Here is a 25,457-nt window from a genome sequence, read left to right on the forward strand (position 1 = left end):
ACCATTCTAGATGCCATTAAGAACATAAGTGATTCATGGAAGGAGGTCAAACTGGCAACATGAATAGGAGTTTGGAAGAGGTTGATTCCAACCCTCAGGATGACTTTGAGGGGCTCAAGACTTCAGTAACTGCAGATGTGGTAGAAATAACAAGAGAACTGGAATAGAAGTGGAGCCTAAAGATGTGACTGAATTGCTGCAATCTCATGACAAAACTTGAATGGATGAGGAGCTACTTCGTATGGATGAGCAAAGTGGTTTCTACTCCTGGTGAAGACGTTGTGAACATTGTTGAAATGACAACAAAGGATTTAGAATATTCCATAAAGTTAGTAGATAATGCAGGAGCAGGGTTTGAGAGGATTGACTTTAATTTTGAAAAAAGTTCTGTGGGTAAAATGCTGTCAAACAGCATCACATGCTACAGAGAAATCTTTAGTGAAAGGAAGTGTCAATCAATGTGGCAAACCTCATTGTCTTATTTTAAGAAATCACCACAGCCACCTCAACTTTCAGCAACCACCACCCTTGATCAGTCAGCAAAAATCAACATAGAGGCAAGACCCTCATCAGCAAAAAGATTACGATCACTCAAGACTCAGATGATCACTAGCATACTTTTTAGCAATAAAATATTTTTTCATTAAGGTATATACATTGGCCTTTTAGATATAAAGCTACTGCACACTTAATAGACTATAGTATAGCATAAACATAACTTTCATACGCACTGGGAAACCAAAAAATTTGCGTGACTCACTTTACTGCGATATTTGCTTTACTGCAGTGGTCTGGAACTGAACCTGCAATACCTCTGACGTATGCCTGTATTCAAATGCTGGTTACAGTTTATCATTTCTCTTCTAGCCACAAAGTTGTTAGATTCACAAACACTTTGAATCTCAAACTTATAAAGTTAGAAAGGACAAGAAGAAAAATGTTACCTATTAATTGGCTCCTGAAATTATAATAGCATAATAGCAGACAAGTTAAAGTGCAGTTACATGAGACCAAGTCCTCAAAAGTAAACTCAAAGCCCTAACTGTATTTAGTCGAGCCTCAGTATCACTGCGCTCATAGCTACATATTTTTTGATACACCACAGGACAGGTCGTTTTTTCCCCGAATACAACTATACAGAGTAGGAGCCCAGCCCAGTGACAATATGCTGACATATACGATGGTGCCCTTGGGCACCAGGAGTTCTAAAGGGTCCGCTGCACTTTGTAATCATTTCAAAGGGCAAAACTATCACTCATAATAACATAATTCTCATAATTCTCTTTTGGGAAAAACAAGTATAAAACTATTGTATTTTTGGAGTTCAAATGAGTTGAATCTTATTTCATAACAATAATAATGGCAACATATTCAAATAATGCTGTTTTCTTGGAAACTGGGGGAAAAAGTTATGTATAGAGTAAGCCCAATTAACTTCTGCTAAAATAACATTTACCTACAAACTAAATTTGCTTTGTAGGTTGCTAGTGCACGTCCCTAATGTAAAAACATTTTGAAATAATATGCAGTTAAACCCAGAAAACTGTCGATAAACATATTACTGATGGAAATCATTATAGAGAGTAAAAATCCTGACTCAATGTTGTTTTTTGCTTTCTTTTATGAAAATCAGAATGTAAATTAGAAGATATGAATAAAATGGGAAAATGTTTAGTTTTGTTTGGCTTTTAAAAAAACAGTTACAGAATTTGTTAAGAATTCTTCAGCTAGAACATCTGTTAAATTCATATTTAAGTTACTTCTTAATTATTTCAAATATTACTTGATGAATACTCAGTACAATCAAAAAGGATAATTTACTAAAAGTTTATAGGCTCAACTTACAGGAAAAAATGCAGATTGTTCAAAGCAGAATTCAGGGATATCTCTAATAGTTGTTCAGATTCAGAGTCAATGATTTCTCACATAATGTTCAAATATTTAGAATGAGATTAAATGTCATAGGATTAAAAACAAAAATAATAATCAGGAATAGTGTCAAAAAGGGACCTAATTATCCCCAAAAGGCAATAGGGATGGCTCCTTATGATGATTAGTTATTGAATATTTCAGAAAGATCAAATCTTTATATTGTCTGAAGATTTTTCAGAGCTCAGAGTCTTATTCTAAAGGTTTCCAGAGCTCAGAGTCATATTTACTTATATGTACTACTGCTCACATAAGTGTATCCTACTCGTAAACACCACTTTGAAAAATACGCCCTGTCTTAATCACAAGGCATTTGAATTTAAAGTTCTCTTTAACCTGAATGATCCACTGATCTCTGACTATGGTCTCATTCATTATAATCCATAAGTTCACTAATGCAAACTCCTTTGGTTTTTACGCTGAACAATTAGAATCATGTTGCTTTGAAGAAAGCTCCAGTCCAGCCAGCCATTACTGAAGCTGAACAGGCAGATAAAGGAAAACAAAAGCCTGGCAACCCCAGGCTGGCCACTGTGGGTGCAGGTCAGCTTCTGGCTCAACTATTGTCACTGTCTCACGGATTAGGAAAAAAACAACTTTATACTCATAAAGATAACATAAAATAAAAGTCGGACAACATCATATTGTTATTACTTTACACCTATTATTTAAAGAAACAGAAACCACAATAACATCAGAAAAAATATTAGCGCACAGGTTTCTTCTCAAAAAGAAACAAAATTAGGCAAGATGACATTCTACGTGTGCAGACCATCAGCAAGCATAATCAATAGTTTTCTCGGGGTTAGTAAGTGCTAGGCTTTATGGATTTCACCCTGGACAGAAAGAAGTGGTTGAGGAAGTACCTTCAGTCCAAGCCAGTAAGCCCAAATGACAGCAACTGCATGCTTACGCCTAGCCTCCTCCTTCAAGCGTTTCAATTCCCTTCGAGCCTAGAATGTTTTAGATAGTAAATAAAAGAGACAGCCCAATGCAGACAGCACACCAAACAGAAGAGCCAATTTACGAATAAGGATTCCAGAATGACAGAGGAACAATGCATAATCATTTATACCCAAGAACAGTGTCAGCTGGTGCAGTGCTTGTATTTTCAGTGCATTGAGGTTCTGTTCCAGAGGAGGGCAATCTGTGCGGTGTACCCAGGGTAATCACCTCCTGCCCCTTTGCTTCCATTCTTTTCCTTTCTTCTCCCCCGTTCTCTCTCCCTCTTTGCTCCCTTCTCCACACCTTCTCCCTCCCTCCCTATCAGACTTGGAACTCTGAGGGGCAGGACTAATAATTCCACTAGGCCTCCCTTCGTTGACAGCACGTGGGGCTTAAGAAGCTATGCACTCCTGTCTGAGTTCATTCATTTGGACGGATGAAAAGACAACTGTTGTGAACAACCATTTAGAACACTGGAAGTAATAAGGTTGTTTTTCTGAAGTGTAAACAAAAACCAAAACTAACAAAATTCAAAAATTCTTTCCAGTTAAAAAATGGGAAGTAACCATGTATAAAAATCCCAATTTTAGCTAAGGCCCCAAACAGGGAAATAATATACTGAAGATTGAAGCAAGACAAAAAGTAAAACACAACTTACAGGTTTAAAAAAATTACTCTCAGGGAAAAATTAATCTTAGGCATGCTATTTTAAAAGACAGAAATAGGCATTAATTTTTCAATATATTATAGTGCTGCGAGTGGGAAATGAGATCACTCATTGGAGAAATCCCAGCAATAACTGTCTCAGAGTCCTTGCGCCTCTGGGAGGACTTTCCCCTCGGTTGACTAAAGGAACTAGTTTGTGCTTCGCAGACTTTCAGGGAAAACACAAATGAACAACTTTGGTCAATTTTTGGCAAATTAAGCTCTTTATGCAGGCAAATATTGACTTTTCTCATTTTTTTCTCATAACATAGGCTTACAATGTTGACAAGGTACACTTAAAAACACAGGACTCTGTTGATATTTGTGTTTCTAACTGGAATACACATTTTTAGCAAAGATGACCTTTGATTTTCTAAGTAACGAAAACATCTAAAAATCTTGTCCCTTGGGGTATGTGAAATGTTCACAGAGCCCACGGCTATGCCTGGGGATTAGTGAGAGTATTTCAGGAGGCCTTTGTTTCTGAAAACAAACAGCTGATGCTGAAATTCCTGCAATTCTTCAGGGGCAATTATAGCTAGCTTTGCATGAACATGGTTTTCTGTTAAATCACAGATGATAATTCTTTGCACATGTAATATTTTGCTTATAATAATCAATAGCTGCCATAGTGAGGCAAAAAAACAATTTCATTAATGGATTAATTTTTTTAAGGCATGTGTTAAAGGCATTTGCATTGTCAAAACATTGCAGAGAACTGATTCAAGCCCACACCTTAATATTCCCAACATGCCCTCTCCCCAGTATCCCTAAATGACTGCTAGCATATATGGGGTGGGGGAGAAACTAAACATGCATATTACTTAAGAATTTTAAAAAAAGAGCAACTATACTAGTGCCTGATTAGTAAGCAATTAGTTTTTTTGGCCTACACATGCCTAAGCTCCCTAGGCACACTACTGATACTAACATCTCCAGGTTTATTCAGTCTGGCTGCTAGGACATGCACCAGTGTGAGCCACTATTCACTGTAGTCATTCACCCCCTGATATGCTAGAGATAAAGATGGATTACGGCAGAATTCCAAGATGGAGTGTTGGGATGTGTGCATCAAGTACCTTAGATCCAAGCCAGTAAGCCCAAATAACTGCAATAGCATGTTTATTCCTAGCCTCCTCCTTCAGCCGTCTCAGTTCCCTTCGCGCCTGTGATGCATGTGAAAAGGAGTTACAGAAGAGTTTAAGGCAGGAAAGGTTACTGCTGGTTCCCAATGGAGCAAGAAAAAGAAAGACACCGGTCACCGCCAAATGGTAAATGCAAAAGTGTGTGCCACCACCCCACACCAAAACGTTGGAAAGAGCAGGAGGCAGACGCGTGCTCAGTAGCTTAAGCCAGTGAAACATTTTCTGCCCCTGAAGCCGAGGCTCCGCGGTTGTACGCGATGTCACTCCCGACCCACCACTGTCCTCGGGGGTCTGGCTTACCTGGGTCCCGTGCCAGTAGGCTGCGATGGTCGTGACTGCTTCCTGACACCGCTTTTGATGCTTCAGTTCCCGCAGGATTTTTCGAGCCTAAGGCACAGAATCACCCAAAACAGAGTATGTTAAAGAAAGTGGAATTCATAGTGACTTGAAAAAAAGACCTGACAGGTGGCAGTCCCAACACTATGCTCCACTTTAAGGGGAAGATGAAGGTGCCCAGCTCAAAACTTGCTCTGACAAGGTGGTCAAGCATGACAGTGTAGGTCCCACTCCAGACTGGGACAGCAGCCTCCCGTGCCCTGATAGGCAACAGGAAAAATCTGACCACAGCAACGCCAGCTGGTGCACACCAACAGGAGGGAACAGTTCTCAGAATGTGGACGGAGGATTTCCAGTGATCCTCCAAAGTCCACTGCATCTCTTCTATTATTATGGTCTGGAATGTAACTGTAGCTGTCCTTTTTAAGTAAAAGAGATTTGTAAACATTTGCTAAAACAAAATGATTTAACTGATCTAAAACCAGTGGCTCCTTTCCAGTAGTTACTGGAAACCGATTTTATGGGGGCCGAGAGGACACCTGGTTTGGTAGCGGACTTTGGTTCCTGCCTCTGAAGTCCTGTACACTGGGACCAGGGTGCAGGCCCAGTCAGGTCAGGCAAGAACCCGCAGGCAGCAGTTTCACGTACTCTACATGCCTGGACTTGTGTTTTGGCATCTGCTGTGGGACAACTTCCGAGCCCTTGGGTTGTCCAGGGCCCAGGCAAAGGTCAGCCAATGCCACTGGACACCCGGCCCACCCTCGACCCTCCGAAGGGGCTGCAGGCCCGGCCACTACCTTGAAGTATGCCTTCTGCATCCAGGCCACTGCACAAAATCTCCTAATGGCAAAGTGGTCAGAACAGGCCCTGAAGTACCTTTGACCTAGAGCAAGGGTCAGGAAACCTTTTCCATAACGTGCCAGAAGGTAAATACTTTTGGCTTTGTAGGTTAAGCAGTCAGTCTCTACAACTGCCTGACTTTGCCACTGCAGCGCTAGAATAGCCAGACAACCTATGGAATAAATGAAGGTGGTTGTCTTCAGATAAAACTTTATGTACACTGAAATCTGTATTTCATGTAATTTTCACATCAAGAACTCTTCTTTTGCTTTTTTTTTTAAACAATAGTTTAAAAATATAAAAACCATGCTTAGCTTGCAGGCTGTATGAAAACAGGCAGCAAGGCTAGATTGGGACTGTGGGCCATAGTTCACTGAGCCCCAAACCAAGCCTTGGCAGGAAGGACCTGAAACCAGGTCCCCTGCTGTGACCGCTTCCCCAGCCTCCCCCCATTAGACCTGGCCAGAACTCAGATCTTTCAGTCATTATGGGGCAGCCCACAGGATGGTCACCGGGAAGTTATGGAAGTCACTGGCTGGGGGTGCTGAAGTGCTGTCAGTCTGCAAGGACTTGCAGGTGTGAAGCAAGGGCCGTGGGACAGCCTTCTGGACTACAGCTTCTCTTGCAAACACGGGGCAAGGGGATACTGAAATCACGTACAGTGTTATTTCAAGGACTTCCTGCTTAGAGAACAAAGCTCTTAAAAAGAAAGCTGGTTGCAAGGAAGCAGCCAAGACATGGTCACCAGGGTCCCCACTTGGCTCATAATATTTACTCTTTCCATCTGACTGTTTCCAGGGGAGGCAGGAGACGGAGGAGCCCTCCCCTGCAGGGCGAGCCTGGAGACATCATCCTTTGTGAAGAACCCAAAAGCCCCAGATAAATAAAGCACACTTATTTTAAACTCACCTTCCAACCCCGGATATAAGACTGAATCACCAAGGCAGAACTCTTTATCTGCTGATACCTCTTTAGTTGCTGTAGGACAAAAGGGGACAATGTTGGATACGTTGTAGTTACACATTATAATGTGGACAGTACAAGGATTGAGAAAAACTATTTGCTCACTTAGTGCAACTGACTTATGACCATCCACATACCTTCTGGAAACCAATATGCAAAGAACCAAAATATCAAACAGTCCAGAATGATCACAGTTACTCCAAGGTATGCTTTGAGGATGCTGAATATAATAATTTCTAAATGGCTCAGGACCCAGCATTATTATCATCTGTTCTTCCTGTTATGCTGTTATAATACAGGCCCCCCCCACAGCAGATCCTCGGTAAATGCGCACTGACTGAACACACACTGAGTTCTGCAACCACTTTTGACTGTTCTTTCTTCTTGCTGTCATTTCTCACTATGCTACTTCCTGGGCCCACCTCTAACCTCCCTAGTTCCTTTTAGGTTTGCTGTTTTTACTCTGCCTCAAGCTGAGAAATTGGCTAAAGATGTAAATAAACTGATATAAATTAAATAAGTATTAAACATATTGAGTTCCTACTCTGCATAAGACATTTTCATAAAACCATGGGGTTATAACAAACATCTGACTCCATCCCTGCCCTCAAGGACTTGCAGGCGACACAAGCCAACAGTGTAGACGGTGCCCTGGCTCGGGTGCAGCAGGGGCTGCTTCCAGGTGGGGTGGGTTAGAGAAAACCCAGCGAGGTCCAGGCTTGGGCTCGACAAGCTTGACACCCAGAGGCCTCTCTTACTCTAGGGCTGCTGCCTCGGAGGGTGGAGGCCGTCAGAACACTCTCCTTCGAAAAGGGAGCTCTTACAGGACTCAGTCTGCAATATACACTGGAACGTGGGCATGTCCGATGAAAATTCACAGCATTTCACGGTACTAAAGTGACGCTGTGAATCTCTCACGTTGGGAGTGCTAGATGGCCCAGCTCCCACTCTCTGAGGTGACAGAGAGGCCTGCCAGGATTCTGGAACAGCAGAGGTCACGGAGGATGATTTACTGGTAGACGGGCAGCAGAACAAAAGAGGATGCCAGGGAGAAAAGCCAGAGGACCCCAGGACCCTGCACAAGTCACTTGTCTTCTCTGGGCCTCAGTTTCCTCCCTCAGCTGACAAATGACAAGCTGGGAAATCGCTAAGATTCCTTCCAGAGTAATATTCCACAGATGTGTGAACAAGCCACACCTACAATATCTGACTACCTCTTCTGACATCCATTCGGTACCTCTATGTTGTCTTTTTAAGTTCCTAAATGGCTTGAAAATAACTATATCTCACTTGAAAATAACTATATCTCATTTGAAAATTCATCTGTAGGAGCCATGAAGTATCACAAAACACGGAAAAATAATCAGTAACTGAAAAGGGAAAATAGTGAGTTTAATCACTGGCTTGAGTAACATGTAGTTAACTAGTTGAAGTATTTAGTTCAAATTTTAAAAGAGCTGTTAAAACACTAGAGTGAGATTAATGCTTCTCTAAAAATTGGGCTATTATTTGTTTCCATTCTCCAGTTAATACTGCTCATAACTCCTACCACTGTGAGTTAATGACATATGGACACGTTTTTTCATCTGGTGACAGATAGCTCTATATTGGGAGGGGGAGTACAAATACTTTGCATTTCCTGTTCCTTCTCAACCTTCTGATCAAATTGCCCCTCTCAGAAGGTCTTCCTCCACCATCCTTTCTGAAGTTATAGCCTGTCTCCTCATTATTCTTTTTAAAATTATTTTATTATTTTCATTTTTAAAACTGTTTTTCTTTTTTATTTTCTCTTTTTCAGAGATGGGGTCTCACTCTATCACCCAGCCTGAAGTGCAATGGCACAATCATAGCTCCCTGTAGCCTCCAATGCCTAGGCTCAAGCGATCCTCCCACCTCAGCCTCCCAAGTAGCTTGGGACAATAGGGACGCGCCACCGGGCCCAGCTAATTTTTTTTTTTTTTTTTGGTAGAGATGAGGTCTTGCTATGTTGCCTAGGCTGGGGATTTTCTTAATGACCTCAAAATAAGAAATGATAAAAAGGGCTCCTATTTGTTGGTCTTCCCTCTCTCAGGCAAATAGAAAACAGAGCATTATGAATCCACAGCAGAATAAAGGAGCACTGCTACGTGCACAGAGGAGAATCCACTGCCACCAGGCTGAGTGACAACAGCTGTCTGTGCCTTTACAGAACACATATGAATGACTATCATTCATGTGGCTGGACAGGTTCATACTTTAAGACTTATACTGCTGGTTATACTCTTTTAACTAGAGGAATTTTAAAGATGCTCTTTGAAAGACCAAGCCAATTTTCTTTAGCTTAATGATTTTAAGTACCTCATTAATTTCTAAAGCTTGGAAATACTAAACTGTATTATGTGAGAATAGGTCAGCATAAATTATTCTTGATTAAATATTGTCTTATAGCAAAACATCTCTATGGCTAAGAAAGAGGAAGCATATGATAAAAAAAAAAAGACTTGAGTGCATATTTAATTCATATTCCAACTCACTCTGCAGTAAAAAAAAAGCGCAGAATGAAAAGCTCTGGAAGCACTATTCTTATCACTAATATGCATTCCCTGAGAACACAACCGAGCTCATGCTAGCCTAGAGGCAAACCTTCAGGCTTCTCTCAAACCTGTGGTATGCCTCCAACAAAACATCTACCACCGAGTTATGAAGGAAATTCCAGAAAGAAATTCCACATTAATAAACATACTTTATTATTGAATCTTTTCCCATAGATAATATGGCCAGATACCTGAGGGCTAAAGAGAATCTAATCCTTTAACCAAAACCAGAATTCTACTAAAACATGGCATTCGTTTTCTGGATTTAAAGCCATTTTCAATACTGTCATTATAAATGGAGAACAGTCAACTGTTCTGGAAAATGGACCCCAAGATAGTCAAAAGGTTAAATGACATTGTCCCTTCCAATATGATGACCAAATTGAAGATGCAAATTTCCCACTATATATATTTAGATCAGTGGGAGGCAATGTGGTGTAGCAAACTTGAGCTCTGAAATTGTCTTGGATTCAAATCCCAGCTCTGCCACTTATAACTGTGTGGCCATGGGGGACAAGTTACTTAACAGCTCAGTACCTTAGTTTTCTCATCTTTACAAATAGAACCATAAGAGCATTGATCCACCTCATGAGGTTGTTGGGAGAACTAAATATGTAAAAATTATGTACATAGTAAGTACATAACAAATGTTAGCAAATTAGCATCGTTATTACAAATTAAAAATGACCGGGACTCGTACCGCGTATCTCCTGTACCAGGCAGCAATCACGATCTGGCTTTTCTTCATTAGCAGGAAGTGTGTGCGGCATTTCCACCCCCGATAAATCTTCTGAATGAGCGTGGCCAAGTCCTCGAGCCTTTGCTTCCTCAAGTCTTCTAATTTAAAAAGCTAATAAGAAATGATAGATGGATTTATCAATAATCCCCCAAAACTTTACAGCATAGGAATTTTCATGAAGTAAAATGCCACAATGTTGGAGTCAACCAAATTGAGGGAAAAAAAATTGAATAATCATATTAATTACACACGAGATGGATAACAGCCCATGAGAAAATGATTTTGATGAATTCATGGAAAATGCACAATTTTTATTCCAGTGATGCAGAATTTATGACAAATCAGAGAGAGGCTGAAGGGAGCTTAAGTCTACCTTCACTCTATCTACGAGGATGCAATTTACTAATGGAAAGCAGACGCTGGCAAATTTTCTCTCTTAAACAATTTAAATACTAATGCGTTCCCAAATCTCTAAATTTCCAAATGACCAATCAACTGCTATAGTAATATAGTTCATGCTCATCTATTCATTTATATAAAGGTTCCCTTAGGGTTCTATGAGGTAGAATTTTATTTTATTTTTTGGGGGACAGAGTCTTGCTGTGTTGCCCAGGCTGGAATGCAGCAGCGTGATCATTCCTATAGCCGCAAACTCCTGGGATCAAGTGATCATCCCACTTCAGCCTCCCAAGTAGCTGGGACTATAGGCACATACAACCACACCCAGCTAATTTATTTTTATTTTTTGTAGAGACAGGGTCTCACTATGTTGCCCAGGCTGGTCTTGAACTCCTGGCCTCAAGTGATCCTCCCACCTTAGCCTCCCAAGGTGCTGGGATTACAGGTGTGAGCTACCGTGCCTGGTCTAAGAGGTAAAATTGTAAAAGTGTTCTTTTTAACTTTAAAAAAATTTTCATTTGAGTACCTTCAAGTATCTCTAAATAACAGGGCTACAGTTCCTAAAATTATTGCATAATTCAGACATTACAAATACAGACTGAATTTTCCCCTAGTTGGTGTGAATTCAGGAGATTTTATTGTTGTAGTAACAGTTTCTTTATAATTTCTTAAGTGTTGTACAATCTATCAGACCAAAGACTGACAGTTCATAAAAATTACATGTTTTTCCACTATCCCTGATTTGCTCCATCCTCTTAGACATTTGCAGATGAACACAAGACTGTGGCATTTGTGGCACCATCTTGGGTAATGTTATAAAGTTAAATATCTTTTAAGAACTTGCCTATATGATTCTAACTTAAGTTCAGAGTGTGAAAGTTTTGGTTACATACTGTTCTTGGGTTTCGGATGAAGATCTTTGATCTACCAAAGGAGTACTCTTCCACAGGGATCTCTAATTCATTAAACAGGACCTCCACACCAGACCTTAAAAAAATAAAAACAGTTTTCTGAGTTACAAAAATAGTTTTATCTTAGCTTATGTCATGATATCAGGTTCTCTGTGGTATAAAAAAATAGCTTCATTTCCAAGTATAACTGCTTTTTCAGTAATCATCCTTTTATCAAAGAATTTTCAAAACTGAATTCCATAAATTAAACCAAATTTGGTAAACACTAAAAAGGCAAATTTGGGTTCAGAACTATGTATTCTAAGAAAATATGGTATTAAAGCCAATTTCTTGGTTGCATTTGTACAGACAATAACACTTTTATCAAATATACCCATAATGATGTACCAACTAGGGACACTCAGAACCCACTCAGTTAATTCTTGAAAACATTTCAGACATTGTTCCTGGCCCTGAGGGTGTGCTAAGTGCCAGCCCAGTGGGATGCAGAAGAACGTGAGCCATACATGGTGGGAGGAAGGCCTGGACTTGGCTCTGACCTGCAAATCCTGCACCCTGGCTTTCCAAAACTAAACCTCGCTCCACCACCTGTGGAGTAGGTACCAGGCAGGGAGCAAGTACATGTTCAGTATTATGGTGCACGTTTTCCATAACACCCTGGGAATCAGCAGTGGGAACTGAAACAGTACCCAGATCCAACATTATTAGGCATTAGAGACCACACCATATGTCTGGAGTTTCTGTATCTTCTCATAACGCAGAACGAATGTCTTAATACTGTTGATGTTCCTATGAAAGGCCGGGTCCACTGAGAATGTGGAGGCAACACAAGCACAGTGAAATGAAAATCCCTGAGTTCCTGCCCAGCCCCATGAAACACGCACGTTAGCCCTCCTGTAGTATTCTGTAGAGAGCTTCCCCAGCCCGCAGAGAGCTCACAGGGCATGGGGACGCTCCTCGGATGGGCCTGCAGTGTCCAGCACTGAGCTGGGACTGAATGGGTCAGACAATTCAGGGCAGACTAGCTGAAAGCCATATGGCCCGTTCTTCAATCCAGCTTTCCCAGCAACAGCACTGACACTGTGAATCCCATCTGCTCCTGTCACCTAATTCTCAACTAGCGCAGACCTGGGCAAAGAGTGAGACCTTCACCCCCACCCACCGACTCTCTCTGGGGCTAAATTCCTCATGGGAAAAGTGGCAAGCTGAGAATGGTAATCCAGTGCCTCTAACTTTGCCCTTCTAAGATTCTACACAAATATATATATGTCAACTACAAATCACCTCCTACGAATTTACCATGGGCATATTTTAACAATTGTATTGACACACAAGTTCCAAGTGTGGATTCCATAAGTCTTATTTTGACATTAAGAAAACTGAGACCTCAATAATTAATCAAGAATTAGCACAAAATGGTACCGTCATAGAAAAGGGTCCAAAACAGAGGTTACACCCAATTTTTCATAGAATTCTGGTTTACCTAACATCATATGGGGAAAAAGCATGTTATTTGTATATTTTAAATATTCATTAGTAAGTACGGTCAATGGATTTCTTACCTTGCTGGCCCTTTCCAGTGGGGCCACGTTTGCTTACACAGCATTTTGTATCGTTCCAGGCAAGGCTCGTAGGCCTGCCTGAAGGCGTAGCCGGCCCTCCTCACTCGGACATTCTCCAAGAGGCCCAGGTACCTGATCTGATGACATACCAGAGCCTCACTGAAGATGTGTGCTGCTTTTTTATCATTCGGTTTGATACACCTAAGAGATTACAAAGATTTTAGGTTTTAAACTCTGCCTCTTAAGGATTTAACTATCTGTATTTTACAAAGTATTATATATGATTGTTTCATGGTACAATAATATGTTATTTCTGGGAAACCTAGTCATTTCTTTTGAAATGATTTCAAATCATTTTACAACAACCTAAAAATAAATACAATACTGCATATACAGCAGTTAAAAAAAAGAATAAACTACTACTATGGGTGACAACATGCATGAGAATCATTAACATTTCACTGGGTGAAAAAAGTGTCAAAAGAGTACCTGTGCGATGCCATTGATAGTTCAAGCAAAGCTAATCCGTGGTTAGAAATCAGGATTGCTGTGCCCTCTGGGGAGAGGTAGTGGTGGGGACAGACATGGAAAGGGCACAAGGGAACCTTTTGGGATGATGGAAATGTTTTACATCTTGGTCTGGATGGGGTAACACCAGTGCACACCTATGTAAAAATTCAACAAGCTGCACATTTAAGGTTCATGCACTTTATATATAAAATACCTCAATAAAAAGATAAAAATCGTTGCCTCCCTAGGTCTGTTCTTTTTAATCAGGGTACTTTGCTGCCCAGGGAAGACTACATTTCCCAGCCTCCTTTGCAAGTAGGTGTGGCCATGCCAGCAAATTCTGACCACTACTGGGATCAGACAGGAAGTAAGGACTGTAGATTCCGGTCTGTGTCCTTAAAGGAAAAGATGGGCTCTCTCCTTGGTCTTGTTTAGTTTACTGCTGGCTGCAAATGTTGACATGGTGGACAGCCATCTTTGACCACACAGATGAAGAAAACAGCTGAGAAATGGCAGAGCCACAGAATAAAAGAAGCTGTCCTATTAGCTCTGGAGTCCTTACATTTGGAAGTTATGTAAGAAATAAATGTCAATGTTGTTTAAGTCATTGTTGGTTTTGGATCATATTACAGTAATCCCTGTGCCCTAACTAATAAATACGATGGTTAAACATTTATGATTATGGCTGCCTGACTACAAGTGTCAAATAAATCACACACACACACAATATATGGACAATATCATCTTATCTATTAATAGTTTGGCCTTGGTGTTATGCTTTTTGTTTTACCATTTATAAAAATAATGTCCACTCTTTGGGTTAAACAAAGATAGACAAAATAGATCAATGGAACAGCCTAGTGAGTTCAGACCCCTACATATACATGCAACTGATACTAAAGGCACCAAAGCAAATAAATGAAAAAATAGATTATTTTCTTTTCAATATATAGTAGCAGAGCAACAGGATATCTATATGCAGGAAAAATAGACCTCAATATGAAATCTGAAATTACAAAGCTCTAGAAGAAAATATATGATAATATATTCACAACCTTGGGGTCTATTAATTAACATTTCTTAGAGAAGACATAAAAACCATGAAAGTGGAGGGAAATAAAGGAACTTTTTGAGGTGATAGAAATGTTTTATGTCTTGACCTGTGTGGTGGCTACCAAAAAGTATATGTAATGGTTAAAAAATTAATTGAACTGTTCACCTAAGATCTGTGCATATCACTTCATGTAAATGATTCCTCAATAAAATATAGTAAAATGTAAAAAAAATTCACTCAATTGAGATAACAAAAGCAACTAATCACAGAAAGTTTCCTAGTTTTTTTTTTTTTTTTATTTAAGAGACAGAGTATCATTCTGTCAACCAGGCTAGAGTGCAGTGGCATGATCATAACTCACTGCAGCCCAAATTCCTGGGCTTTAAGCAATCCTCCTGCCTCAGCTTCCCAAGTAGCTGGGACTACAGGCACACACCACCCCCTCAGCTAATTCTTTCTATTTTTTGTAGAGATGGGGTCTTGCTATGTTGCCCAGGCTGGTCTCAAACTCCTGGGCTCAAGTGATCCCCCTGCCTTGGCCTCCCAACATGCTGGGATTATAGGCATGAGCCACCATGCCCAGATGGTCTTGGCTCTTTTTTTTTTTTTTTTTAAACTAGAATCTTCTCCCAATATATGTTCTAATCTGACTGCAATCAAACCATGGGATTTTGCCTACTTATATTTCTACTAACATAAAAATCAGGTAAACAAGCCAAGCACAGAAATGTTCTTTCTCCACTCTAGTTTCCTCCTAACTGAATTTTCAAAGACAACTATAGAAAGTATTTGTGGGCACGGGTGTGCTGTCTGAAATCTGACCCATCAGAACATAGCTTCTATTATCTAGCTCACCAAATACACACGACAAATTGGAATACTAGTTGGTCTTTACTGAATCTTTTTTTTTTTTTTTTTTTTTTTTGAGACAGGGTCTCGCTTTGTTGCCCGGGCTACAGTGAGTGCCGTGGCATCAGCCTAGCTCACAGCAACCTCAAACTCCTGGGCTTAAGCAATCCTACTGCCTCAGCCTCCCCAGTAGCTGGGACTACAGGCATGCGCCACCATGCCCGGCTAATTTTTTCTATATATATATTTTAGTTGGCCAGATAATTTCTTTCTATTTTTAATAGAGACAGGGTCTCGCTCTTGCTGAGGCTGGTCTCGAACTCCTGACCTCGAGCGATCCACCCGCCTCGGCCTCCCAGAGTGCTAGGATTACAGGCGTGAGCCACCACGCCCGGCCTGAATCTTAAGATAGTTATACCTAAGATGGTCTATAAGTAGGAAAAAAAAAAAAAGACCAGAGATTTTTAAAGAAGATCTTTCTATTGTTTTTAAAACATTCAGATTGCTTTTAGAAATCACTGCTTTCTCCAGGCCTACACCTGTCACAGGGAAGAAAGAGGTGCATGTCCCCTAACAAGCACCAGAGTTGCAACTAAAGCTCCACTTGTTTCAGTGCTCTCCTCTAAGTTAATGTAATAAGAATTCAAAATGAAGCCAACAAAGGAGTTTTCTGCAAAACCCTGCCCAAAAAAACCACTTATATTTTGTTTCTTAATGTGTCATTAAAAAAAATATTAAACACACAGAAAGTTGAAAACCCCTAGATGCCAAAGACTAAGCTTCATTAAGTATCATTATCATCTCCCCGACTTTTTTTTTCTTCATTTTTTTTAACTTTCTTATTTTGGGGGAAAGGACAGTGGAGAATTTTTTAAGCCAACCCCAGATATTATTTCAGCTGTAAGTACATCAGGTATCCTCTGCTTGAGCTACACTCAGATTGAAGCAAACAGGAACATGATATTCCTTCGGAGCGCTCTCACATTTGAACTGTCAGAGAATACCTAATATATGTCAGAAATACCTAATATAGTTTGGGTTCTTGGTCTGTAGGTTTTTCATCAGAGTGGCCACGGATGCCTTGAATTGAGAGCCTGCAGTCGGAGGCCTTTTCAGGTTGATCTTGGTGGGATTCCCTTCGGGGAACAAAGACTTGATGAGGGCGTGGCTGGCCTTCCACATAGCCTGGGACAGGTCTCGATAGAGAAGGTCGTTGTTTTTGTCAACAAATCCTTCCACCTGGTACAGCACCTATGAGCAGCACACAGAACTCAACACTGGCACACTGCACGCTACCATGTCAAACAACTGTTAAAAATATTCCAACACTATCCACACTGCAGCCTCTTCCCTCACTACCAAAAAGTCCCCGAGACATTAGTCACACTCTATATCGAATTCACCTCCAAGTTTAAATTCCATCTGTCTAAATCACAGAAGAGATCAAAATAAATTCTATTACCATTCAGGATTTGCAAGAATAAACTCCAAAAATGTTATCATAACATTTTCAAAGGATTTGGGATTTTTTTGGTGTCTGAACATATTTTGAGGTTTTACTTTTATTTTTTAGTTCTCATGTGCCAATTCTAGTCTGTTTAAAAGCAGACAGGGGAAAACAGAAATAACACTAAGATTTTCATAGACATCCTGAAGCAGCAGAGAAACGGATCAGAGACGTATCTTCTAATAATCTAGGCTAATTAAAAAAAGAAGTACCAAGCTTTAATATTTTGAAATTAAAGGTAATTCAGATGACACATACTTAATTTTTATAAATACATAATTAAAATTTTTTCCCTTTGAAGTTTACAATCCTTTAAGAAAGGAAGTATTAACTATAATCAATAATATTTTAGGATTCTAAGTATCATTATCTTTTAATTATCAATTAATCTATTATCAAGATTGTTTTTAACATTTTCTTTATATGAGATGATATGAAATTAATTTCCCCAAATAGTAACCATGTAAGTACTTTCTTAAAAAAGTAATATTTCCCCCAGTGTCATTTCAAAATTTCAATCTAAGAATTCCTCATTTTTGCTAAGTCGCTTGTACTTTGAAAACCTTATTTTAAGTCTTTAGTGACATCTAATTTTTACTGGCAAATCTCCTTTAATAGTGTTGAGAGATATTTTTATAAGACTAGCATATAGCTTGAAAATAATAAAATCGATTTTTAAAAATATATTTGGACTTTTCATTAAGTTCACTGGCTTTGCTTTCAGTTCTCCATATGAGTGAGATTTTGCTCCCCATGGCCCAGATTCTATTTCTATTGAACACTGATTGAGTCAACTATGTCAGCAGCGCAATTCGTCCTCACAACTCAGCATTGTTACTGAGACACCCATCTCTCGGGCACCGCCTCCTCGCAGGAAGGGCTCAGCAGGCCTGGCTCTGGGCCGGTGCTCACGGCCGCCCCATACCTTGCCCGCATAATGCTGGATTCGGAAGCAGCTGTGAGGCAGCGTCGTGTCGTTGAGGAACCGAGAGCACTTGCTCATCCTGCTCTCAAAGTGCTGGTGGGTGGCGCACACCTGGTTCAGCTTTTCTAGGAAGGTCTCGTCGGTGACGGTGCCAGGCCGCAGGCACTCTTCGTCCAGCATGGCCAGGATTCCGTTTGTGTTCTGGGAGAAAGGAAATAAAAAAGTTACCTTCCTTCCTCACCATATTGTTTTAGTAATTATTCCTAATTACACCATCAAACACAATTAACTTAGTCATAAGAAAATTCTGCTCAGTTACGGACGAAAAGCAGGGAATCAAAAACAAATAACAAAAGCCACAGGAAGTAGCTTTTCCGAAGTGTCCCCAGGTGTGTGTGTGGTGGGGGCGAGGAATGTGTCTGTCTCAGTCTCTTCCCACCCACAGAACAGGACGTGGGAGTGAGCTCAGCCACCTTAGCCAGCTGATGACTGAAATTCATACTATTATAAAAAGTTAAACTGCAAAGATTCAAAAACAAATCTAAAAGCCAGAAACTAATGTGACAATACAGCCTCTATAACATGTTACAAATCACAAAGCAGTTTCCTAAATCCATTATTTGAGTCACAGCTTAAGAAGGAAATTGGTTTTGTTTCCAAATTCTTCATGTGTTCAAAATAAAGTTTATTTTCTAGTGAAAAAAAGCTGTGATTTGGAGTACTGCTCTTAATGATCGTTGCAATCAAACTGTTTCCAAGAATACCTCTTTAGAATAACATGCCTGTTTTATAAAGAAAAACATAAATGAAAATTTATTTGTTGCACGTTCAGATCCTGTGATCATATTTATTCCAAGAGCAGTCAGCCCTAAACTGAATCAGAAATCAGGAAGCTTTTACTTTGCCAAATAATGGCTGAGATTCCTTGGATTGCCCCTACAAGCTCACAAGTCTTAATTCCAAAAACAATCCACTCCACTGACCATCAACCCCACCCACTTCCACCAAGGCCAAGTCCCCTGTTCCTCTCCCCTTTTACTCACAAAGCCATGACATCCTGACCAGCAGTTACTTATTCCACACAAAACCCAGGGGAAGTGTGGACTCTCAGGAATCAAGTGTGTTCATAATATCCCCAGAATAAACTTTATTGTTTAATGATGCTGGAAGGAAACATTTCCTTTATGTACCCAGGCTCCTATGTGAACGTGAGTTTCTTCAATCATAAATGCAAGGGGATTTTTGGCTGAGATAATCTAGCTGAATTAAGTATATTACCACTGTTCTTTCCCCTCTCCTCTTCTCAAGGAAGAATAATTAAGTGCAATGTTATGTTTATAAAGGAAAACATACTAGTCAAGAATTTTGAAAATTAAAGTCCGTACAGCAAATTACCTTCTTCACAAAATTTATCAGGAAAATTTCTCAGGAAATCCACTGATTTTCTGGATTTTAGACTACAGTTTTAAATTGCTTATGTGGAATGTTAGTGTTCCCATTCTAACACTGTTCAGATTTTCTAAAATGAAGTTTAATTTTTATTGAAAAATAATGATGATTTAGAATATTGCTTTTAATGTTCAATTTATTCAAAGATGCAACTTTCAGGAGTATCTTGAATATTGAAGAAAAAAATAATGGCTAATTACGTCATTTCCAAAAGGGCTTGTTAAAGATGAAAAGAAAATGGTCTGCTATACATTCAGGGCCTGTGACGGTATTCCTGAAACACAGCGTTCCCCTACCACTGACTGCTAAAAAGACTGTAGGACGATGAAGTTTACACATTGTCTCAAATTACTTTATCAAGGTCAGAAGTACTAGTAATCCTAAGCGTAACATAACAGTTTCCTGGTTTTCACACACAAACCAGTCTTCCTACAATTAATTCATTTATGATAAACTACAGAATACGATCTAAAAACAAAAATCTTGGATGCACAAAGCTTACTAAAAATTATCCAATAATTTTTCATACTTTAAGTTTTTTCACATACACCCACGGGTTTGGGTCATCTGAAAAATTCCAGGGTCCTTGGCCACCTGCAGTCACACACCCAGTACCCTCTGCAACATTTTCGGAATCAGTGCTAGATGGGTACCTGAGCCACTTCTGGGGTCCCACTTAATTCAGCTCCAGAGATGGTCCCTTTATCCTTTTTTATCTTACTGTAGACAGTATGTTAAGAGGTCAATAGAGTTTTAAAAATGAAATGGGTATTTTGATTTGGCAAAACACTGGGTGGCTGCTCAGAGCCTACTCTCACCAAGAGCCTACGTTCCCAGGAGCCCTGGATTGGACCTGGCTCCAACCACACAAAAAAGGCCGGTGCATTTAAGGGCCTGGTGTCTGAAGGTCATAAAAAGGCTCTGTAATATGGCAACAGGATGGTCCTGGGGGACCCAGACTAAGTATCAAAACGTCCAGCTGTTTATATATGTGTTCAAGAACTGTATATGATCTCTTAGGGCTACAATAAAGTCTCTAGAACTCTGTAGTCCCTTAAAAAAAAAAAAAGTGTAAAACAGTGATAATACTAATGCTTAAAATTGAAGGCTGTGAGAACGTTTATAATTAGTGAATTATATTACTAAAAAGACATTCTTTAGAAAACTGTACCTAAGTACTCACATTTTCTATTAGGTCACATATGATAGCATTATTGAAGTAGTCAATGTGAGTCCACTCTATGTCCTAAAAAAATAAAACAGAACAAAATCAAATCACATATGATAAAACTACAATACTACCATCCATAAAACACACTTTGCCTATCTTATATCTCACTTCTTCTCCAAATTTATTTCCTTTATAGAATCGATGCTGCACATGTCATACTCAGTTCCCAAAACTTTCTTAATGTAGCAACCCACAGCTGACATAATCTGATTGAAGCGCATGCCCTTGACCTATTCTGAAACTGTCTCCCATTCCACTCTCTCATCTGTAGCAATTTCCCATGCAGTTCACTGGCCCTGGGCCAAATATTTACTCAACAGGCCCTTGGGTCAATATTACTTTGTGTATATTTACAGTGTTTATAAGGAAATAAGTTAGAACTTGATCCCAAGAATTTAAGGCCCAGATTTTTCTGTTCTTAATTTGTAATCACAAGGAAAAAATTAATTTTAGAGTCAATCTTATGTTGTAGGGAAGTTAACTATTTCAAGTGTTAAAAAAAAAAAAGCCCTGTGTCAAGACTAAGTATTAATACGTTCAACCTAAGGAAAGACAAGAAAACGTATGCACCGGTTTTAATGCTAGCTACAAAGCCAAATCTGTAAGGCCAAATGTAATCATTCTGTGTCTGCTTACACTTTGTAAGTATAAACATTTATTTTTCTTCTAAGGGGAGAGAATTTAATTCATACAGCAATCTAGGAATCTTCCTATATAGTCTTAGAAGTGTTTTAGACAATCTGTACAAACTGTTTTAAGTTACACATCAAAGTTTGGGCATTCTCTATGATGAAAAGACAGGAAGAGAATGAATCTTGCTTTTAGGATATTTATGTTACAAAAAAGTGCCAGACAAGTATAAAACATTCCTAAAGCATCAAGCATTCTAAAATCAAGATGAAATATTTATGATTTAGCTTTAGAGTAAATGGGTTGTTTTACTAAGTCACTGGGGATAATAATCACATTAGAAAAATCTACATTGAAAAACAAAAGAAAAGAAGATTCTGTGTCCTTAACAGCTTAAAATGACACTAAAGAAAATGAAAAAAAAAGGCAATATTACTAAAATATTAAAGAAATAAATGAAAAGGAAACAAAAATATAGACCATAAAATAATCCCTCCCTTTTATTTTTTTAAAATAAATAATTTTATACCTGGAAAAAGACTGGCTACTTAAAAAATGAAAGGGTGAAAGCCAAGTATTTGTTTTAAAAAATGCAAGGACTTTGAAAACATTACTTCTGGTTATTTTTGAATTATATTAAATGAGGTAATTTATACAAAGCACTTAATACAATACCTTGTATGTAGTAAGCATGCAATAAATGCTATCTATTTTATTATAAATTTTGAAAAGCAATGCTTTTGATTGAGATTGAGCAAAGTCTCAAAATATTTTCAAATCTCCTTATAGTGATACTATTTCTGGTATACAGTTCTTTAAGTTTTGGCAAATGCATAGTATCATGTAACCACCACCATAATTAGTCCCCAAAATTTCCTCGTGCTGTTCTTTGCAGTCATAACACTTCCACGACTTCCATCTGGGACTATTTATTTTCTTTCTTTTACTTTTTTGAGACAAGGTCTCACTATGTTGCCCAGGCTGGCCTCGAATTTCTGGGCTCAAGCAATCCTCCCATCCCAGCCTCCCAAGTAGCTGGGATTACAGCCGTGCATCACTGCACCTGGCTTCAGACTATTTTCTTAACACAGTGTTATTTTTCATCATTATGGTGGAATCCAATGAGATTAGAGGCTGCCAACTGATATTTATTGAGCACCTGCTATGTGCTAGGCATCATTCTAGGCACTAGTGGCACAGTAAAAAAGAAAATCCCACTTAGTTTAGACGTCATACCAAGCAAATTTTAAAAAACCACAATCTGACTAAACTTAGATAAACCTGATTCCAGGGTCATGTTTAGACCATCTTCTGAATCTGGAATTTACATTATGAGTAACAAAGGACCAACATTTTGAAAAAGCATTTCAACATTACCTCCCGTATATACTCCTCTTGCTCTTCTTTAAGTGTAAGTTCAATGAAGATCTGTTGTAGCTTCTCATTACAATAATTAATAATGAACTGCTCAAAGCTGTTGTCCTGTATGAAGAAAATGAAAAAAGCCTTATAAATCATGTTGCTAGTTCTGCCATAACAATGACACTCAGACATCTCAATCCATGAGAAATGCCACACATGGTCTTTCAGCTTTAAATGCGGCCCAGCACACGGCTCCTAGGACAGACGCTTGCCCGTTGCAGCACTCGAGGAATGCTTCACAAGAAAGTGAACGAATGAAGTATATACAAATGATGCAGCATTTGAAGGATGAAGATTTTTAGTTGACAGAGAAACACCCCACACATGGTTAAAAAAAATTCCCCTGAAGGATCAGCAAAGACACAGTGATATTTACAATTTCTGTCACCAAGTTCTCAATCTTCCATTCTCAGGTGAAACCAGAGCTCAAGAAAGTCCTTCTGACCTGACCTCTTATCCCCCTTCTCGCCCCTGCCAGGGTCAGATCCCCCACTCTTGACTCCTATGCCCCAGCCCTTTTTATAAAACATGTTCTGTGAACACGTGTGTATGTGAGTGTACACGTGTGCGGATTAGTTCCATACTCATCTGCCTCACTAGGCTGTACCTTCCTTAAGGGCAAGGCAACCACATTCTCTTGTGCACTGTATTCCTCGCCTCACACAGCACCTCACACCTAGCCAGTATCAGTATGAACTGGACGAGTGAACGAATGAATGAAGTTCCTACCAAATAGAGACCCAAGGGAATTAAACCATCAAAATCATTTCCCTAGCTAGAAACGGTCTCTCTTCTCAGAAGGCCCAACACACTTGATCACTCGTAGGTATCACAGCAGTTTCTCCTTCTTACTAGGGTTATCTCTTATGAATTCTCTGACAGAAGCTCCACACCGAAATCATTTCTGAACAATCCACGGGGCTTAGTGTATTGCTGTACATATGGAGGGCACAAAGCACATGTCTGTTGGGTGAATACATCTCACCAGGAACCACACCTTCCAGGAAGAGGTAGATGTGGCACTGAAACTTGTTATTTTCACCTCTGTCTCTCCCCTTTGCCAAGTGGGAGCAAGGGACAGTACGACTCTTCTCCCACTGAAGTGGGCGGTCCTGGTCTAAGGAGCAAGGAGGGTCCACATGCAATGGTCTAACTGAAGCTGGCTGTTCCTTGTGCATATGCAGAGCAACAGGCCTTTAGGTCTCTCCGTAAAGCGCAGAAGGGAGGAAGTCATAGAGTTTTTTGAAAGTTGATCTTTTAAAACCAACTTTGGTCCTACTTGGGAAAATTTTTAAATGATGCATCATTTATGATGCAACATCTGACCACATTTTCTCCTGGGAGTCAGCTAAGGATTTCTAATCACCAGTGATGAACTGATCAGAGGAAGTTTTTAACTCTAAACTACAGGTGACGCATGTGAATACACTATCACTGACTTAACTTGTTAATGCTAAATCTAGCCCGGGATAAAAGTTTGTTTGTTTGTTTTAAATCCTGAGGGTTCCTACTAAAGGGCAAACATTTCTTTTCACTATTTTCAACAAATATAGTCTCAGACACAAAGGGTGTTCCTCAGTACTCATTTTCACACAAATTTTTTAAAACCCTGTGTCCAAATCCTCAGAGCTAACAATTGTGATTAGAAACTGAAGTAAGTCTGGCATAGATGCCTTATTATTATTACAATTAGCATAAAGACATAGAAAACCTAGCTTTTTGGTTTGGTAAAACATGTCCTTATATAATGCAACTACCACAAATGAAAAACTTACAAACAAAATTAAACTTTTAATGGCTTACAAGAACAGATCTTTGGTTTGTTTTAGAAAACCAACTCATGGAGTAAATCTTTTCTGTTATTTGGCAAGTCTGTGCCTATGGAGTGATTTCAACCCAATTATGCTAAATCATCAAGTGGCAATTAATGAGGAGAAGGAAGGGGAAAGCAACTAGTGTCCTCAGACACACTGGTGGCCATGAACAGCTTGAAGTACACTTCTAAAACAGGACTATGAAACACACAAGCAGATTAAGAAATAAGAGGCAAAGCTTCACAATTATAACACAATTCAAGGAATAAGTCAAAGCTAAATTAAATTTGTCTTTAACCTTTAAAAATTGCCGTATGAATTCTCTATTTCATATCCACACAGTTAATCAACAACCGTTTACTGCAAAACTCACACAGCTAGAGAAGCTATTAACACAGGAGCATGCAACAGACCGGCACTGCAAACAGTTCATACTTACTGCATTCTGGTGCAAAAAGGGACAGATTACACGAAATGCAGTCAGTTCTTAATTAGCAATGAACTTCTAAAAGTAAACACTTATTGATAGTTATTCATTGTCACAAATGACAGCTTTTACCATTTAAGCTATAGTTTTAATTGGCATAAAACTTTAGAATAAGACACACATCCAATCAATTCAAAAGACAGGATCACAATACCTACATGTGGCATCTCAATTGTGGTTCTGCTAGGGGAGAGCTATCCAGGACAAAAATGCTTTGACTGAAATAATGACAAATCATGTAACTCAACTGAAGCCTTAAGGCTTCAGAATCTAATGCTTCTAAATCTAAATTATCAGGAAAAAGAAAATGTACATGACATTTATCCAAGGCCAACAACATCCACCGAAAGAGTCAGCAGCAGGCCAGGTGCTATGGCTCATGTCTGTAATCCTAGCACTTTGAAAGGCTGAGGTGGGAAGATCGCTTGAGGCCAGGAGTTCCAGACCAGACTGAGCAAGAGAGAGACCTCATCTCTATAAAAAATACAAAAATCAGCTGGGCATAGTGGCACATGCCTGCAGTCCCAGCTAC

General features: G+C 39.4%; 1 protein-coding gene across 4 annotated transcripts in view; it reads right to left on the reverse strand.

The window, feature by feature from the left end:
* MYO1B (myosin IB) overlaps positions 1-25,457 on the reverse strand; it is a 172,487-nt gene that overhangs the window by 18,335 nt on the left and 128,695 nt on the right. For 2 of the 4 annotated variants that reach the window (XM_045560105.1, XM_045560106.1), the window contains exons 14-24: positions 22,580-22,684; positions 20,525-20,587; positions 17,893-18,093; positions 16,485-16,711; positions 13,048-13,248; positions 11,468-11,561; positions 10,137-10,286; positions 6,810-6,878; positions 5,025-5,111; positions 4,659-4,745; positions 2,796-2,882 (exon numbers count right to left, since the gene is read on the reverse strand). In XM_045560105.1, the coding sequence (XP_045416061.1) occupies positions 2,796-2,882; positions 4,659-4,745; positions 5,025-5,111; positions 6,810-6,878; positions 10,137-10,286; positions 11,468-11,561; positions 13,048-13,248; positions 16,485-16,711; positions 17,893-18,093; positions 20,525-20,587; positions 22,580-22,684 (1,371 nt within the window). The remainder of the gene's footprint in view (positions 1-2,795; positions 2,883-4,658; positions 4,746-5,024; positions 5,112-6,809; positions 6,879-10,136; positions 10,287-11,467; positions 11,562-13,047; positions 13,249-16,484; positions 16,712-17,892; positions 18,094-20,524; positions 20,588-22,579; positions 22,685-25,457) is intronic. The other 2 variants (XM_045560107.1, XM_045560108.1) reach the window with 2 other exon arrangements.

Source organism: Lemur catta, chromosome 8 (genome assembly GCF_020740605.2).
Source record: "Lemur catta isolate mLemCat1 chromosome 8, mLemCat1.pri, whole genome shotgun sequence".
NCBI lineage: Eukaryota > Metazoa > Chordata > Mammalia > Primates > Lemuridae > Lemur > Lemur catta.